At 32.6% G+C, this 17,741-nt stretch overlaps 1 protein-coding gene across 1 annotated transcript; it reads right to left on the bottom strand.

The window, feature by feature from the left end:
- Positions 1-8,253: 8,253 nt before the first annotated feature.
- LOC139900960 (WUSCHEL-related homeobox 9-like) lies at positions 8,254-17,401 on the bottom strand. The gene is made up of 7 exons (XM_071883705.1): positions 17,278-17,401; positions 16,019-16,804; positions 15,660-15,913; positions 9,800-9,960; positions 9,030-9,148; positions 8,870-8,945; positions 8,254-8,365 (listed from the first exon to the last, which is right to left on the bottom strand). The coding sequence occupies exons 1-7, from the start codon at positions 17,399-17,401 to the stop codon at positions 8,254-8,256; spliced, it is 1,632 nt and encodes a 543-aa protein (XP_071739806.1).
- Between the last annotated feature and the right edge of the window lie 340 nt (positions 17,402-17,741).

Genomic DNA, 17,741 nt, shown 5'->3' with positions numbered 1-17,741 from the left:
TGTAGTGGTTGGTTCGGTCCACCTTAGAACCAACGTAGATGGTGGTACAGTTAACGAAAGATTAATATATATCACCTCAACATAACCTTTATCCTCATTTTTAATCTGCTGTAAAAATATATCGGCGGTTTATATATCTTACGGCTCAAAAGAAATTTTAATGGGTTTGATTAACACAAAAGTTCAAATGAGTTCGGTTTGGGGTGCTCAATCGAAACAGAAGAACAATAGCAGCAACGAATATGAATTGAAGTGGGTTTGTGTTTGTGGTGTTTGGGTGTCATCGTCCAAGAGAGAGAAAGGAAAGAAGAGAGAGCGGAGAGAGAGAGTGACGGTTTTAAAATGGTGGTAGATGGAGGAGGTGGCGGAGGTACGGTGGTTGAGGTGTGGTGAAGTGATCGATGGTATAAAGAAAAAAAAAAGAGGTCGTGTATAAGGTGGTGGATTCAGGTTGATTCTCGGCTGCAACAACACCTATCCATGGTGTTCTTGTGTTGGGTTTTGTTGGTCAACGAAACAGAAGACATAAATAATCAGGAGTGGTTTAGCAGCAACAAAGTGGTGACTGTAGGGGCGGTTTTGGTGGTGGTTATGGTGATTGTAGTGATGGATTACGATGGTGATTAATGGTGGTGATTCTCGGTGGTGTCGTGGGTTGTTCATGATAAGGTGGGTTCGAAGGTGGCTCGATGGTGGTAGCCGGGAGTGGTTGATTAATATTCGAAGGTGAGGGTGTTTGGTGATCGATGGATTTGTTTGGTTTGGTTGGGTTCAACAAGAACATGTCTGCTTAAAAGATGATAGTAGTTTATATAATTTATATAAATAATGACAGTGGAAGATTTTAGAATTCTTTATTAACAACAACGAGTGACTTGATTGTCATAAACTGTATTTGTGTTGACAAAAGAAATCGAATAAGAATGAAGCCATGAGGAAGAAAACAAACTGGATAATGACCCGTAACAGATTTTATTCTGTATTGAGATCGACCCATTTTATTTTATCAGACAAAAAGGACAAATAAATAAAATGAGATGTTGATGTTCAACTGGATTTGGTTCTATCTATAATATTCGATTCTGTATTATTAATTAAGCTAAAAAAAAATAAAATATTGTAATATAAATATAAAATACTAATAAGAATCATAATAATAATAGAAATAATAATAATAATAATAAAAATAATCCCATAACGATAATATGATCAGTATAGTAATATTAGCAACAATAAATAATAATAATACTAAAACAAATTAGGTGTATCAATTTTTGATGTTTTTATTTATATTAATTCTAACAATGAAGGTAATAATATTAATGTAATTACAAACAGTTGTTCGTGAATCGTCGGGATTGGTCGAAGGTCAAATGAATATAGATTTTCAAAACTTTCGAGACTCAACATTACAGATTTTGCTTATCGTATCGAAACCATATGAAGACTAAGTTTAAATTTGGTCGGAAATTTCCAGGTCGTTACAGAGTGTCTATGGTTATTCCAAATAATATATATATATATATGCGTCGATATGATATGTCAAAACCTTGTATACGTGTCCCGATACTTAAGTGCGTAAACTAAATAACAGAAATTAAATGACGATAAATTAAATTGCGAGAATGTAAATTGCGATAATTAAATTGCGGTAAATAAAATGTAATCAGTTAGCTATGAACAATTAGCTAGGAACAGTTAGCGTGGATTCTTAACAAAATTTCTCATAGTTAATTTGTTTGTTTCTAACAAATTTTATTTTTGCCAAATGTTCCCTTCATTATGCCACTTGTTGGATTCTGATAAATCACAATCCAAATATGAAATTGAATGAAAGTGGTTACTCTGTGGTGAACAGATTCGTATAGCTGTGGGTGTAAGTATGATGGTAAACGACTGTTGAATCAGATTCGAAGAATGTACAGTTTAACTTATTAATGTGAAATCTAAATATTCCTCGGGTATTACCTACCCGTTAAAATATTTTCACCATTAACAGTTTGTACAAAAGAATTGTTAATTATAATCTTTATGAAAATATACTTCCATATATATTTTCTTCAGATGTAATCATGGATTTAATGAGTTAATATAATATTAATCTCATTTGATTTACCGTTAAACTAGAATACATAATCTCTAAAACATTAGAGATTACATAATCGCCATGAAGAATGAAGATAATAGATATACAACGATACGTAGAACGATGATTTTACTTGAGGTATAGAATGAGATGTTGTGGCATGGATTGTTGATGATACTGGTGTTGTTGTTGATGGTATTGTTGGTACCGGTGATGTTGCTGAAGCTGGTAGGTTTTGCACCACGTTTTCCAAATTGATTACTCGAGCATGAAGCTCGTTGACTTCTTCTATTATTCCGGGATGATTGTCGGTAAGAACGGGCGAATGAATAAGGTTTAGAATTTGTGATAGTATGTAGTAAAGATGAGATACTCTGGAAATGAAAGAGAAAATGGTATTACGAACAGGTTCGCCGGTAAGTGTTTCAGGTTCTTTACCATGAGGTAAATTCGGTTGGTGGAAGGGATTGCCTTTTTTGTGTCTCCATTGATTACGTAGACTACAAACCCATCAGTTAAATTGGGGATGGCTGATTGATTGATTCATTCTGGTGATACTGCTTCCAGAGCTTAGGTGAATATCCATATCGGAATAGCTGTCGGATTAACTATCGGAATAGCTATCGAAATCTGTGGGACTCGAACTGGTTGAGGGATTCATCTCGTACAATCAGATGAAGGATTTTCGATAAAAAAATAGATTATAGGATGTTGATTAGTACCCTGCAATATATAATTTACATATGCATATATAATACTAAAATCCCATAAGTTACGGAGGAATCTACGGAAGCTGTCAGGCAAAGGTAACAATAACAGATACGTTAAGATATAAATTTATCTATACACTGTCTATGCAATAGAGGCAGTAAGACGTGTCTAGACTTTAAAGATGATAAGCAAATAATTTTCGACACTAATGATAAGCAAAACTTTTGACATGCAGACACGGTCGAAGTTCAGACTCACTAATGCATCCTAACGACTTATCAGTTATACTTACTAATGCAGACCTGGTTCGCTAAGACCACCGCTCTGATACCAACTCTAACGACCCGTCCTAATCCATCCGGACGAAGTCCATATCGATTATAAACGATTCACAACAGTTGATTTCATCGCGAGGTACTTGACCTCTATATGATACATTTTACAAACATTGCATTCGTTTTTGAAAAGACAATCTTTCATTACATCGAAAGTTGACGGCATGCATACCATTTCATAATATATATAACTGTAGTTGACCTAATAATAATCTTGATGAACTCATCGACTCGAATGCAACGTCTTTTGAAATGTGTCATGAATTACTCCAAGTAATATCTCTAAGATGAGAAAATGCACAGCGGAAGATTTCTTTCGTACCTGAGAATAAACATGCTTTAAAGTGTCAACCAAAAATATTGGTGAGTTCATTAGTTTATCACAAACATTCATTTCCATCATTTTAATAGACCACAAGTATTTCATTTCCAGTTCTCATAAACATACGTCCCATGCATAGAGACAAAAATCATTCATATGGATTGAACACCTGGTAACCGACATTCACAATATGCATATAAGAATATCCCCATCATTCCGGGATCCTCCTTCGGACATGATATAAATTTCGAAGTACTAAAGCATCCGGTACTTTGGATGGGGTTTGTTGGGCCCGATAGATCTATCTTTAGAGTTCGCGTCAATTAGGGTGTCTGTTCCTTAATTCTTAGATTACCAGACTTAATAAAAAGGGGCATATTCGGTTTAATAATCCAACCATAGAATGTAGTTTCGATCACTTGTGTCTATTTCGTAAAGCATTTATAAAAGCAGTGCATGTATTCTCAGTCCCAAAAATATATATTGCAAAAGCATATAAAAAGGGAGCAAATGAAACTCACACATATAAATATTGTAAAACAGTTAATAAAGCATTTGCATGTATTCTCAGCCCAAAAATGTAATGAGTAAAAAAAAGGCAAATGAAACTCACGCATATAAATATTGTAAAACAGTTATTAAAGCATTGCATGTATTCTCAGCCCAAAAATGTAATGAGTAAAAGGGAGCAAATGAAACTCACATATTGTATTTTGTAGTAAAAATACATATAACAACATTGAACAATGCAGGGTTGGCCTCGAATTCACGAACCTATATCATTTGTATATTCATTAATATACATAATTGTAATCGAATAAATATATATATATTTATTAGTTATATCCTTTTTATTTTAAAAATATATATGTTTTCTATGTTCCTTTTGTATATAAAATATCAATTTTTTAATTATATTGCATGTATTAATTATATCATTTGTGTATTAATACTAGTAGTTATGATAATACCAAAATAATATTAATAGTGATAAAAACGATTATAATACTTAGTTTTATTAATAAGTTAGTAATGTTAATAATTCTATTAATGATAATAATAATGGTATTAATGATAATAAATGTAAAAATATTTATTTTGTTGTTAATGATAATTATGATAATGATTTTAGTAACTACACATAATAATATAATTAATAATACATATAATGATACTAATCATAAACAAAAATGATAATAATACTAAAATGATGAAATTAGTAGTAATATTAATAGTACTTATAAAATAATATTGATAGTAATGTTATAATACCTATAATCTAATATGGTTGTAGTAATAATAATAATTGTAATACTAACAATAACTATATTAACTATCATCAAAATAATAATAAGGGTAATAATATTAGCAATATCAATAATTAATAGTAATAACCTAATAACCTAATAATAATAATAATAAAGATGATAACTACCTCATGAAGTCCTTTTAAAAAAAAAATGGCAGCTATGGGACTCGAACCCTTGACCTCCTGCTCACCCGCTTATCAACTTAATCAATACTCCATCTACTGTTCTTCTGTTTTATTTCATATCTTAATCTATTTAACCCACACTCTCCTGTGTTCCATGCTATTCTTCAAAAATAAAAAAAATGACTCACCCAAGACTTGAACCCGCGACCTTCAGTTCCCCAACAACACTCAACAACACCCTTAACCGTTAGACCATCAGTTTCTTTCTGTTAATACACGGGTTATATTTCCTTTTAAACCTCATTTCCGCATCCTTCTTCACTTTCCACTATCAAACATCATCATCATCATCATTAATTCGTAATCTTCATCAACTATATTCATCGTGTAATCAAATCATCTTCCACATAACGCACCATTAACATGGTTTTTTTAGAAAATGGACACAGTAACGAATAATAGCAATAAGGGTTCGGTTGTTTGCAATGACTTGTAAAAAGAAACAGGAAACAAATAGGAAGCTGTAAAACTGCATTTGCATAAGATTGTAGGTGAATGATGGTTTGGCTATGCTGATGATCGAAATAAAATAAACAAGGTGGTTGTTCTGTGATTTGAACCGAAATGGAAACAAAAAGCTTACCGTATCATATCATTTGGTTTTAACATCATTATCATATCTTTTCCTTCATCAAAACAACATTTCATAACATCACCATCGAGCTTAAAACCATCGTTATTAATCCCACAACTACTATTCATCATCTTCATCAATTATTCAACATCATTTATGATTGTTATCGACATCCATTTTCACATAATCGTAATAGTATCATCGTTGTAGTAATAATAACATGAGAAAACACCTGTGATGGTTCGAAAGCAAAAATAAAAGAAACAGAAAGTTTTTACAGTAGGTTTTATTAACGTAGTGAGATGAGTTGTGATGTGTGGTATATGGATAACCGTAGCAAAATAGTCGCAGATATGATTATGGGTTGTAATTGTCGGATTGTAAAGGTTTTAAAAAGAAAACAAGATGGAAAAAAAATAATATCAAACTTAAGTGGGTGTAGTGGTTTATCGGTTAAGAATAGAAGAGAGAGAGAGAGAAAGAGAGAGAGAGAGATGAGAGAAAGGTGGATGATGGTGGTGACGGGTTGTTAATGATGGAGGGAGGAGGGTGGCGATGGGTGACCGAGAATGGTGATGTTGTGATGGTTGCCGGTTGTGGTGGCGGTTCTTGGGTTCCACGATGGTGGTTATTTTATGATAGTTGCGGGGGTTCTTCTGTGGTGATCGAAGTCATAAGAGAAACAACATCCCATGTGGGTTTTCTAACAAAAAACATAAAAGTATGACGAGCAGCTGTGAACAAGAAACAAGCGGGTTTATGATGGTCTCTAATGATGGTAGCATTTATATGTAAATATAGATCATATAGATAGTGTGAAAGATGATTAGTGGTGGGTGTTAGGATCATTGAATCTTATCTCTCTGTATGTATACATGAGTATATAAATATATATATAAGTTTAATATAGATATTTATAATAGAATATTAATAATTAATATTAATAATTTAATAATAACATATATTAGGAAATCAAATACAAACGTGTTCTATCCTTAGCCGCCTCAAATTATTGAGTTACTATTTCTTTCACGGACTAGATTTCATATTTCGTTGTTAATCAGTGGCGGATAAAAATTCTCAGAAAAATCCAAAATTCTTAAATTTATTTATTTTGGTCATTATGGTATAAAATTTGTTCATAAATTTTTAAACAAGAATTATCTCACTGTCCACTCCCGATCCTGGGTAAAATATATAAAGTGCTGAAATTTAATAACTAGATCTTAATTACATTTTTAGTAAGCCTAAAATTTATATAACTCATTTTCGAATCACCGTTTATTTTAAAATTATATAAGTTTGAATTTACCTTGCTTAATATCAATTGGAACATCAAACGAGTATTATAATTATTTAATATTTATTTTTAATATACTTTTATTTATATATAGATATGTTTTTAAATAATTATTATAATATCATATTTTGTAACAACAATATTTTTAAGTTATACTTCCAATTATTATATATATATATATATATATATATATATATATATATATATATATATATATATATATATATATATATATATATATATATATACACATATTATATTTACAATTAGTTGTTCGTGAATCGTTGGGAGTAGTCAAAGGTTAACTGAATCTATATAAACAAATACAAAAATTTTGAGACTCAACATTACAGTCTTAGCTTATCGTGTCGAAATCATATAAAGATCAAGTTTAAATTTGGTCGGAAATTCCCGGGTCATCACAAGTTGAGTCCAAGGTACATTGGACCCTTTGAGATCACTGAACAGATTAGACCCGTAAGCTACAGATTGAATCTACCTTAGGAACCCAGCGAAATTCATGCTACGTTTCATGTGTCGAACTTGAAGAAGAGCTTGACCGATGAGAATCTAATAATTCCTTTAGGAAAGATACAAGTTGATAGTAGACTTCATTTTGTAGAGGAAACTATTGAAATTACGAACCGTAAGGTCAAACGTATAAAGCAGAGGAACATACCGATTGTAAAAGATCCGAGGAACGCCCGTAGAGGACCAGAATTCACGTGTGAGCGTGAAGAGCAGATGAGACAAAAGAATCCGCAACTGTTTTCTGAGGAGACGGCTACGGCGGACGTGCACTAAAATTTCGGGACGAAATTTTTCATAACAGGTGGGTAATGTAACAACCCGACTTTTTCTGTTACTATCGTTACTTATCCGTTACGTATTTAACGGTGATTACTTAGACTTTGTGTGTTTAATGTAATTAAATGCATACTTGATCCTAGTGGATTACTTGAATTAATATGGTTATATTAATTGTTGAACTTGTTTCGGATAGCGAAATACCTAGAAAACGACACGATTAAGTTAATCGCCTAGAAAGTTTTTCAGTTTACGGAACCCAGTTAAACGATAAAATAATTATTTTTAATAATTATTAACTTTAAGAAAAACATATTTAATTTATTATATATTTAATGAATTAAACTTGGTGGGATGCGTTTTAACGACTGGTTAACGTTCCGGGAACCCGGTACGGTTAACGGCAACTAGAAACGAACCACACTTAGCATGCTAGCAAGCCAAAGCATAATGTATTTTAATTTTAATAATTATATTATATAATTATTATGTTTTAAAAGTACTTTTAATTTATTATAATTTATATAGATTAAAAACGCGAGAAATTAACGTTTATCGATCCGGTTTGCGTTTTCGGCTAACGACACTTAATGGGTACACTTAGGAAACTTGTCTAGCAATATTTATGAGCCCATGGACTCCCTTTTGGACCCTTTGGCCGAATTCCCATCACCCCACCCATTTATGTGATTAATTCTAGCCCATGTGTGATTAACTAGTGATTTAAGCCCTAACCTAATTAAGGAAATAAGTATAAAAAGGCATTTAATCAAAATTCATCCACCCCTAACCCTAAGCCACGACTAAGATCAGCTCCAAACCCCTAAAACATGTCGCCATCTTCGTCTCCATCAATCACCTTCAAAAGTTGCTTGTTTGCTTGAACCTTCAACACGAAAGTGCTTCCTTTGATCGTCCTCTACACGCTAGTACCAATTGATTTGTGTTTTAAGGTATAAAAACTAAACCTAATTTTATTAGATCAGTTTTTATGTCCAATACATAGTGTATTGATGTCTAGTGCTCAATTACATGCGATTAGAGTTGTCGTTAGTCGTTAAATTGCTCGATTGTTGCCGTTGTTATGAAAATCGAATTTGATTGTTATGAATCTGATTATATGGGTTTGTGTACTGATCTTGTATTGTATCTAGAGGATGATATGTAGATCGAATCCTTCGAATATTTGCTTCTAATTCCAGGGCTTTTCTTTCTCACAGTTCTTCAACAATAATTTACAGCCTTTCAACCTCCTTTTCTTCTTGTGTCAGAGGTGGAGGAGAAGCATATTTCTCAAAATCATCATCATCATCACCTTCCCATGTAACATGTTTGTCATATGCGTTTAGGGAAGATGGTTATTATGGTATGAAGATTACCTCTGCTATGCCAGAAGGACCTGTTGGTTCCTCTTGAACAAGAGTTTCCATCATTCTTTGAAGTTGGGCTACATTCATTGGATCTAAGGATACTGAAGATCCTGCTGGTGGTTCACCAGAGGCCAATGCTTGTCTTGAACTAGAACTTGACACTTATTCTTGATTACCCAACTCAACTGACTTTAAGGGGTGTTCATTAATTCTTTCACCCATCAGCACACTTTGTGTTAGGTCTTCTATCTTAACTTCTCCAGTTAAGTCTTGAAATTTCTCTTCCCAGTTTGATGAAGTCATAAAGCTTTCACTTTGTTACTAGGAGGAAAATCATCTGGAGAGTCAAATGAGTCACTTAGCTTAGCACCCTCATCACCTGCCTCAAAATATGGCCTTTGACCCTAGGAGTTAGTTGTCCATGGGCATTGATTTTACCCTTTGCTTATCAATGGGTTCAGGTGATGCTTTTTGTATTGATTCTTGTTCTTGTGTTTCCAAGAGGGGAGTAGAAGTTTGAAGCTCTTCCTCAGCAGAAGACTGACTAGCTTTCACTGAAATATCTGAATCAACAGAGGATTGACTATCCTATACTAGTTGTTGATGTTGTTTGTTTCTTGTTGTGGATGCTGGTTCAGTTGTAGCAGATTTAGGGATAGTAAAGTCATATGGGCTCTTAGAAGAGAGAACTTGGCTTAGTTCTGCTAGCTTTTCTGCTGAAGACATATGTTTGAGCTTATGATAGGTTTGAACTTGCTCATATATCGTGCCTTTGATCTTCTCATATCTTTCAGCTTACAACTTAGCTTTCTTTTCCTCCAATCTAATTACAAAATCGGCATCTCTTTTCAAACTCTTCTTGTCGTGTTGCTTCAAAAAATCCATAATCATTTTATTCTTCTTCTTCTTCTTCTTCTTCCGCGTTAGTGGCACGACAGAAGGAAAAGAACCCCTCAGTGTCTAAAGCCAGGGAATATCAGATATTGGTAGAGACTAATGATGTCGTTGACGACTTAACCGTCGTTAAGTCTTTATTACATTTCTGTAATTTGTTATTACATTGTGTAAATGGTTACATTTTGTAATTGTTACGTGTTAGCATTTTGTGTGAGTCATTGATTGGCTTGTTGTATTCGAATCTGGCTTAGATGACCTAAGTGTAGTTTCTCCATATATTTTTTTTCTTTTCCTTAATGGGTGGGATGCTTGATGTGACTGTAGGAACTAGATTTAAATATTTACCTTTAAAGACCTTTCGCGGTTCTGGTAGCCTTGAATTGTAAGACGCATCAGTGTGGGATTGTTTTGTGTGGTATGGAGACAGTGTTGATAATGATTGACTTGTAGACAGAGAGTAGTGGTTGCAACTGAGTGTTAAAATTTGAGATGTAGACTTTGTATTCGTATGAAATTGTTTATTATTAGTGGATTGTAACTAACAGTGACCAGTGTAGGTAAGACCTCGATGTATTGGTGAACATGATTAGGGTCTTGCTATGAGATACTCGAAATGAAAGTATGATTTGGGATAATGTATTACGTCTGGCCAACGGAAATACATTGTAGTAAATCGTATAGTAGTTTCGAGATTCGGAAGTGATGTAGCTGGAAATGGATCGAATATTGATTAATGGTTTGTATGTATGTACATATTGATCAGAAACATTGTTTCAATGGATTATAAACTATGGATTGTGTTGAGATTGATATTATCTTCTCGAAGAAACTTGATGGAGTTTTAACCGAGTGATGACATTTCTAAGGTAACTTTCGCGATGTCAGACGCGTGTATTGATGTTATTTGATGGAATTAACATTTAGATAATTAGTGTATGATTGTATTAGTGGATATCTGTCACTCGAAATCCTTGATTGAATGACTGAAATTAATTTGAAATTGCGATTGTATTCATTTATACTTTTATGATATGACCAGAATCACGATGTAATTGATGGATTATAGGGGATGTATCAACATAGTTGCGTGGACTATGATAAAATTCATGAATATTGGGTTTGAAATGGGTATATAATCACATATATGAGTAAGTTTCAGTGTGACAAGTGTTGATCTAGTGTTACACTATTTGTGGAATTGACTATCACTACTACATAAAATGCATTTAGAAATGTGGTGTTTGGTACTTTAGAGACGGGTTCATGAACCCATCTCTAAAGGGGAACGTTTGTAAACCTTTTAAAGAACCCATTTCTATTCTAGGTGTTTAGAGACTGCTTTATAAAATTTAACCGGTTTCTAAAAATGTTTAGAGACCTGATTATTATTGGTAACCTATTTCTAAAACGTGTTAGAGACCAGTTTCTTATCAAAACACTATCTCTATTGTATAGCTGGATAACAAATGATGGGTTCATGAACACAATCATAAATAAACTAGTCGCTGTAAAAACTCATATCATATTAAACAAAAACTTAATCATATAAATAAACGAATACAAACTTCAATTTCAATCTTAATTTGGCATACAAGAACCAAAGTAAAAATACCTTCAAAGACTCAATTCATAGTCATACAACAAAACTAACTATTACAAGTCTTCAAATAATATGAAAGCCACAAAGCAACAATATTGTTTAAATCTATCTCTTCGTATGAGTCTTGAAAATCCCAAGAGATCTGTGCATAAAAAATTAAATTATAATAATCGTTATGTAACAAACAAGAGATCTGATGTTCGCAGCTTATTCTGCTGCTGTTCGCAGCTTGTTCTACTATTGTTCGCAGCTTGTTCTACTGTTGTACGTGGCCTGTTATGCTGTTGTTTGCCCGCGTGGCACACAGTGGCTTGATATGGCCCATTACTCGGTTGCCCGTGTTTTGATTTTGTGGTTCGTGTGTTGGTTTATTTGCCTGTTTAGCCCTTGAGCGTACGGATGAGTGACTCATCAGTACGGATCCGAAATTCATCTGCAGGGATCAATTTTTCACGACATCAGCAGAACAACAATCGCACCAACAAACCCTAAAATGGCATTTTTGACGTTTTTCTTCGAGTTTTTCCTATCTTAAATGAAATAAAGATTTCAGTGGTTTCTAATAAGAATGATGAAGTGGTATGGATCAATAAAAATAATAAAAAGACTCAGTTGTCAACTAAGCAGGTCTGGTTGGATTTAAGAGCTAATGGTCCTATTAAGAAATGGAGTCATGTTGTTTGGTTTAACCAACTTATTCCCAAACATGCTTTTATTTTATGTTTAGCTGTGTGGGATAGACTGACAACTAAGGAAAAGTTGCAGAGATGGAACCAGAATGTAGGATATAAATGTTTGCTAATGATAAAGGAGCATATTCTATTGAGGATTTAATCTTTGAATACAATTATTCTAATCAAATGTGGGGATATATGAAGAAAAACTTGATGTTTAGAGGTCTGTCAAATAGCTTGAGGCATATAGTTGAGGTATTGTCAAGTTACCCTTTCAAGAATCAAATATGGTGTGTTATAACTAGGTTGGTGTTTGCTGCTGCTATATATTTTATATAGCAGGAGAGGAATCAAAGATGGTTCAAGGGCAAAAAGAGAGAAGTGAAAGAATTATCAGATTTTGCAAAGGATTACGTTCGGGTCAAACTTGACTTTAAAAGTCAAAAAGTCTTCTGCAATCATGCGTGCTGAGAAGATTTGAAATGTGCAGTGGGCTTGTTCCTACTACAGATGTAGTGGTTGTATAATGTTTTTATGGTTGTATAATGTTTTTGTTATTTGGGTAATTTTTGTTTTTATGTTAAAGGTGGGGCATGTCCTTTCTTCGTGAATGTTTAGAAATTTTTCTTTAATAATATAATTTCTTTTTTTGCCAAAAAATAAATGTTGCCCATAAACATAAACATATACCTAACTTCAATCATAAAAACTAACATTCAAATTTAAGATTTGAACCCAAAATATGAAGAACACAAAAACCCAAATTTAACTTGGTCTCTAAATCTGATCCAAATCAACAAAAGCTCGGTTGTTACTGGCTCTAATACTAATTGTGAATCTAATGAAAGAGCAAACACACGATGAATCAAAGATTAATAAATATTATTAGAATAAATGTCGAGATTACATATCAATTTAAATAGAAAAACAAAGGTTTGGCTAGAAGAGATTGAACATAATACTCTTAATGCTAAAAATCACAAAAGACTCATATATATATGCCACTAGTTCATAAATTGATAACTTCGACCTTGAATTCGGATGAGCATATGTCATGTTGAATGTTTATAAGTTTGAGAGCATACTATTGATAATTTATTGCATTCAAATGTTTCTCTTACATTAACCAAACTTATAGTTCAAACAACTATTACATTAATCAAAAGGATTTGTATTCACTTCCCCTTTAGTTGTTAGTTTGAGACCAACATAAACATCATCCGTTTATCCTTTGAGAGTTTGAATATAGACATTCATATAACATTGTTCGTATATATTGTTAAATTGCCGAAAGTATATAATTTATCAATGTAACCTTGTGTTATATTTTCTAAAAATGTAGTTTTTTTTACTAATATATACTTTTATTTGTATATTTGAGCACCAAAAGATAAATTACATTTGTCAAATCTAACCATTCCAATCAAATAAGAAATATAAATAGGTGGATGAGCCTGTAAATATATTAAACACCTGAACTATGAAATTTAATAAATTCTTAATAATTGATAAACAAAGTCAATTGTTAAAATGTAATCAAACAAATAAATACAACGAGTTCATACAAGAGAAAATCAAGCAAAGCTATAATCACTACAAGAATTCAGGTGATCTCCCACATATCAGATTTGTGGGTAACGGACATAAATTCATGAGTAACAATTAGTGAATATCCATGAAATTCCTACAAATGCAAGTGGATGAGTAATCCCTTTGAGGGTAATTGGTTTCACACGAAAACATTCAATTTTGTGGGTAATTTAACCACCACAATATTGGTACGTGAACTTGTTACATTCATGGGTAAATATAATGTGGGATTTTGGAGATGACCACGAAACTACTCATAGACGCAGTAATGAAAAAATTGTGGGTAAAGTCCATTAATATTTTTATGTGTAAAGTCGTGGGTAAATATTTGTTATATTCCGTCGAGCATTTCGTGAGTAAATTAATCATGTACTATAATTTCGTGTTTTTCGATATAGTAGGTTGAAACCAAATTTTAATTTAGAATTCAACTCCAATTCAAAAAAGATTAATATTTTCGAGTGAAATTAAAGATCCAAATCAAAACTAAATTTGTCATCCTATTTTATTTGAATCATTTGGTTGGTTATTTTCATACTATTCGTAGATGAAACGTTTAACATCTCTACTAATAACTAGAGTCTACAACTAAATTAGTTACCAAAATTTAATTATTTGTAACTTTTTTTTTTTTGATAATCGATGAAACCCTCTTATAAACGAGCACATTGACTCTTCATAGAAAAACATATCTCGGATAATCAAGCCTTAACTTATTTTGATATATTTTTTATTGCTCATAAACATAAACCCTAAAGAAGTGGCAGAAAATATGAATAAGCTGATATCATTCAAATCTTCATGTATTTACATCTGTTGTCGACCACACATCATGAATCATCGTCTATATATTTTTGATGATATCATCACGATCTCTCCTCTCATTATATATGAATAAAATATAAATAATATAAAATATAACTTAAATATATACGCATTTCGATCATGTGGGTTACCTCATTCATAACAATATCATTACCATATAATTTAAGCTAATTAAATTCAAGTTCACAATTCATGATACCATACTACTGCAAGTTAAAAAACTTAAGCAATTAAGAGAAACAGAGAACAACAATAATTAAAGATTTAAGATAAAATAATATCCTAAGACATTGAAGGCTGCAAGATTGAAAGATAATTTCTCCAGTCTTCATTTTTTTCTAAATCTGCAACATCATCAAAACAAGTTACCATTAATTTTGTGTCAAACAGACTGTTTATGTATTAAAAAATACTTTACATGATACATCGATACTAATTAGTTCGGATGTAATTTCATTGTACGTACAAAAATGTATAACACATGATAAAAGTTATCTGTAAAGTTATTGACTTCTTTTGGAAAATTTACGTTTTCTCCCGATTTGTATAAATTCGTAAATTTTAAACAAATTTCGGAAGTCTAATTGAAATTTGTTATTTACAAAATTTGAATCACTAAATTGTCATGTTAATATTAATTTAATTTATAAGGTAAGAATGTAGTAATTATTAATTTAATTTATGAATCAAAGGGATGATCGCTAGAGCTTAAAGTAAATTTCAGGCATGATTTAAAACCCATAGAAATTTGATTTTACCATTTTTATGGCGTCTCTATTTTATTTTATTTTAATTTATTTTATTATATTATATTTTATTTTTAATTATATTTTATTCAAAAAGAAAAAAATTCTACTTTTTGGCCGGAGGTCCAATCGGAAGCAATCTCTCTTTCCGTCGAATAGAGAGATGGATGACTTTCTCTACTTTTGAGAGTTTTACTCTGGGTAGAGAAATGACTTGTCTTTATTCTCGGATAGGGGAAGGATTGTCTACATCCCACCTCCCCATACACTACCTAGGTGGTATTGGGTTTGTTGTTGTTGTTGTAATCAAAGGGATGGAAAATGTACCAAACCAACAGTGGCTGCAGCATGATCATATGTGAAAGATGATCGCACCAAGTAATAGAACGCACCATGCTGAAGAGACTCAACTGTTTCCCCCCATTCATTCATCACTACACTCTGCCCGGATGTATCAATCAGCACCGCATCAGCACCAAACGCATCCTTCACGTTAAATGGTCCCACAGCCACCTCAAACGGCACATCATTTATAAACACTATCGATTTCGAATTCCTAGTCGCGCTTATCTCCTCCACACCTACATTTTATTAATATTACAACATGTACACAACTATATAATATTAGTACTTCAATTTACAAGAATATATTCTTTTAAATAATTACTCCGTATAAAATAGATTACCTTGAATATCATTGATACTTGATGGAACAATAGTTGTGGTAGAAGTTGTAAATTGTTGTGATGGTGTGAAGGAACTAGTAGCAAGTGATGGCGTTGTGGTATTAGAACTCAACATTTTCATGAGATTATCTTCTTCAATAATTTCTTTGCTTTTAGAGCTCTTATTAGTTGGTATTCCATATTGATGATTCATCATTAAATCGGTAAGCAACATCCCCGATCCGCTACTCGCAACCGTTTGATTATCTTGAGTGATCATACTACCAAGTTCCGAAAAGGAAAACCCTTGTGTGAAACTTGTAGTGGTGGGTGTCTGTTGCACCACGGGGAAATAATAAGGTTCTTTTTCGAACTCCCCGTGGTGTTGATGGTGGGGCAGGTGGTGGTGGGGCTGGTAACCACCACTAGTCCCACCACCTAAATAGATTTGCGGTTGTTGGTTAACCGAAATAGTAGGGGAGTTCAGGAGGAAGTCAATTGACTTAGCAGATGACTTGTCGGAAGAGGACGATGAAGAGGTTGTTGTCGCCTTCGTCTGAGTTTGGTTGTTTTGTGATTTTGCAAGGTGGCGGTTTTTGTGTTTACTCCTAGATTTACGGTTTTGGAACCAGTAAAAAACATTAGCATCGCCGACTTGACCGTACTCTTGAAGTCGAACTCGGATACGTTTGATTTCATCTCTTGGAGGATTCACTAATCCTGAATTGAAAATGGATTCAAGGATCCGGATTTGTTCGGGTTTAGGGTTCCATCTAGGCTTTGGTTCTGGGGTTCTTTCTTCACAGCCTGCCATTTTTTTATAACCTTCATTAGTTTCTATGATAATATAAATGTAAAAAAAAGCTTGCATTTTTGTAACGTAGGCAACATGATCAACTCATTTCCCGGATGTATGCATAGCAAAATGAAAACAGTAAACTTACATATATTTCATCATCATTTCAATATTTTCAGGAACCGTTTCAAAATTTTCTGGAAATGTATAAACACATATACATCTAATTTTAACCAATACTCAATATCACAATCAATACAACCAAAAGACCCTCATTCATAGATTTAAGATCAAACTTTCAAATTTAACTAGTACGGAGTAAACTAAGCCTTAAATCATCAAATAATTAGATGTTCAAAAAAGTCATCACATAATTATACCCATGAATCTAACTATAATTAACTCACCGTTAAAAAAAATATATATATCTGAAAAAAAAAAAAAAAAAGATAAATAAGGTGATGAGGGTAATTGAGTAATTTACCAGAAGAGTAAGGAGATGATCTGTGGGTAGCAGAAGAATGGGAGTGCCATTGGTGATCTTGATGAGTGGAGAAAGTGGGCTTGGATTTAAACATACTAGGCCAGTGCCTATTAGATGAAGCCATATTGAACTTAAATTGCTAACTTAACTATGAATGTGTGTGATATGATGATTGACTGAAACTGTTTGTCACACACAAACACTCAAAGTCAGAGACAAAAAGGTGATGTCTTCTACTTGTTTGTGTTTAGGATGTTTTTTTGGTTTATCGAAGAAGAATGAAAAGTTTAGACAAACATAACATCTCCTTATAGCCATAGACTTCTCACCTACTCCTGCATTTCAGTTCACTTACAATTAATATAAATAAAGCCAAAAAAATTTATATTTATATAATATAATATATATAATTATATACCAATAATAATAAAATATACTTAAATCAATGTGAATATAAACAATAA

This window comes from Rutidosis leptorrhynchoides, chromosome 3 (genome assembly GCF_046630445.1).
Source record: "Rutidosis leptorrhynchoides isolate AG116_Rl617_1_P2 chromosome 3, CSIRO_AGI_Rlap_v1, whole genome shotgun sequence".
NCBI lineage: Eukaryota > Viridiplantae > Streptophyta > Magnoliopsida > Asterales > Asteraceae > Rutidosis > Rutidosis leptorrhynchoides.
This window is presented reverse-complemented; position numbering and strand designations above follow the sequence as displayed.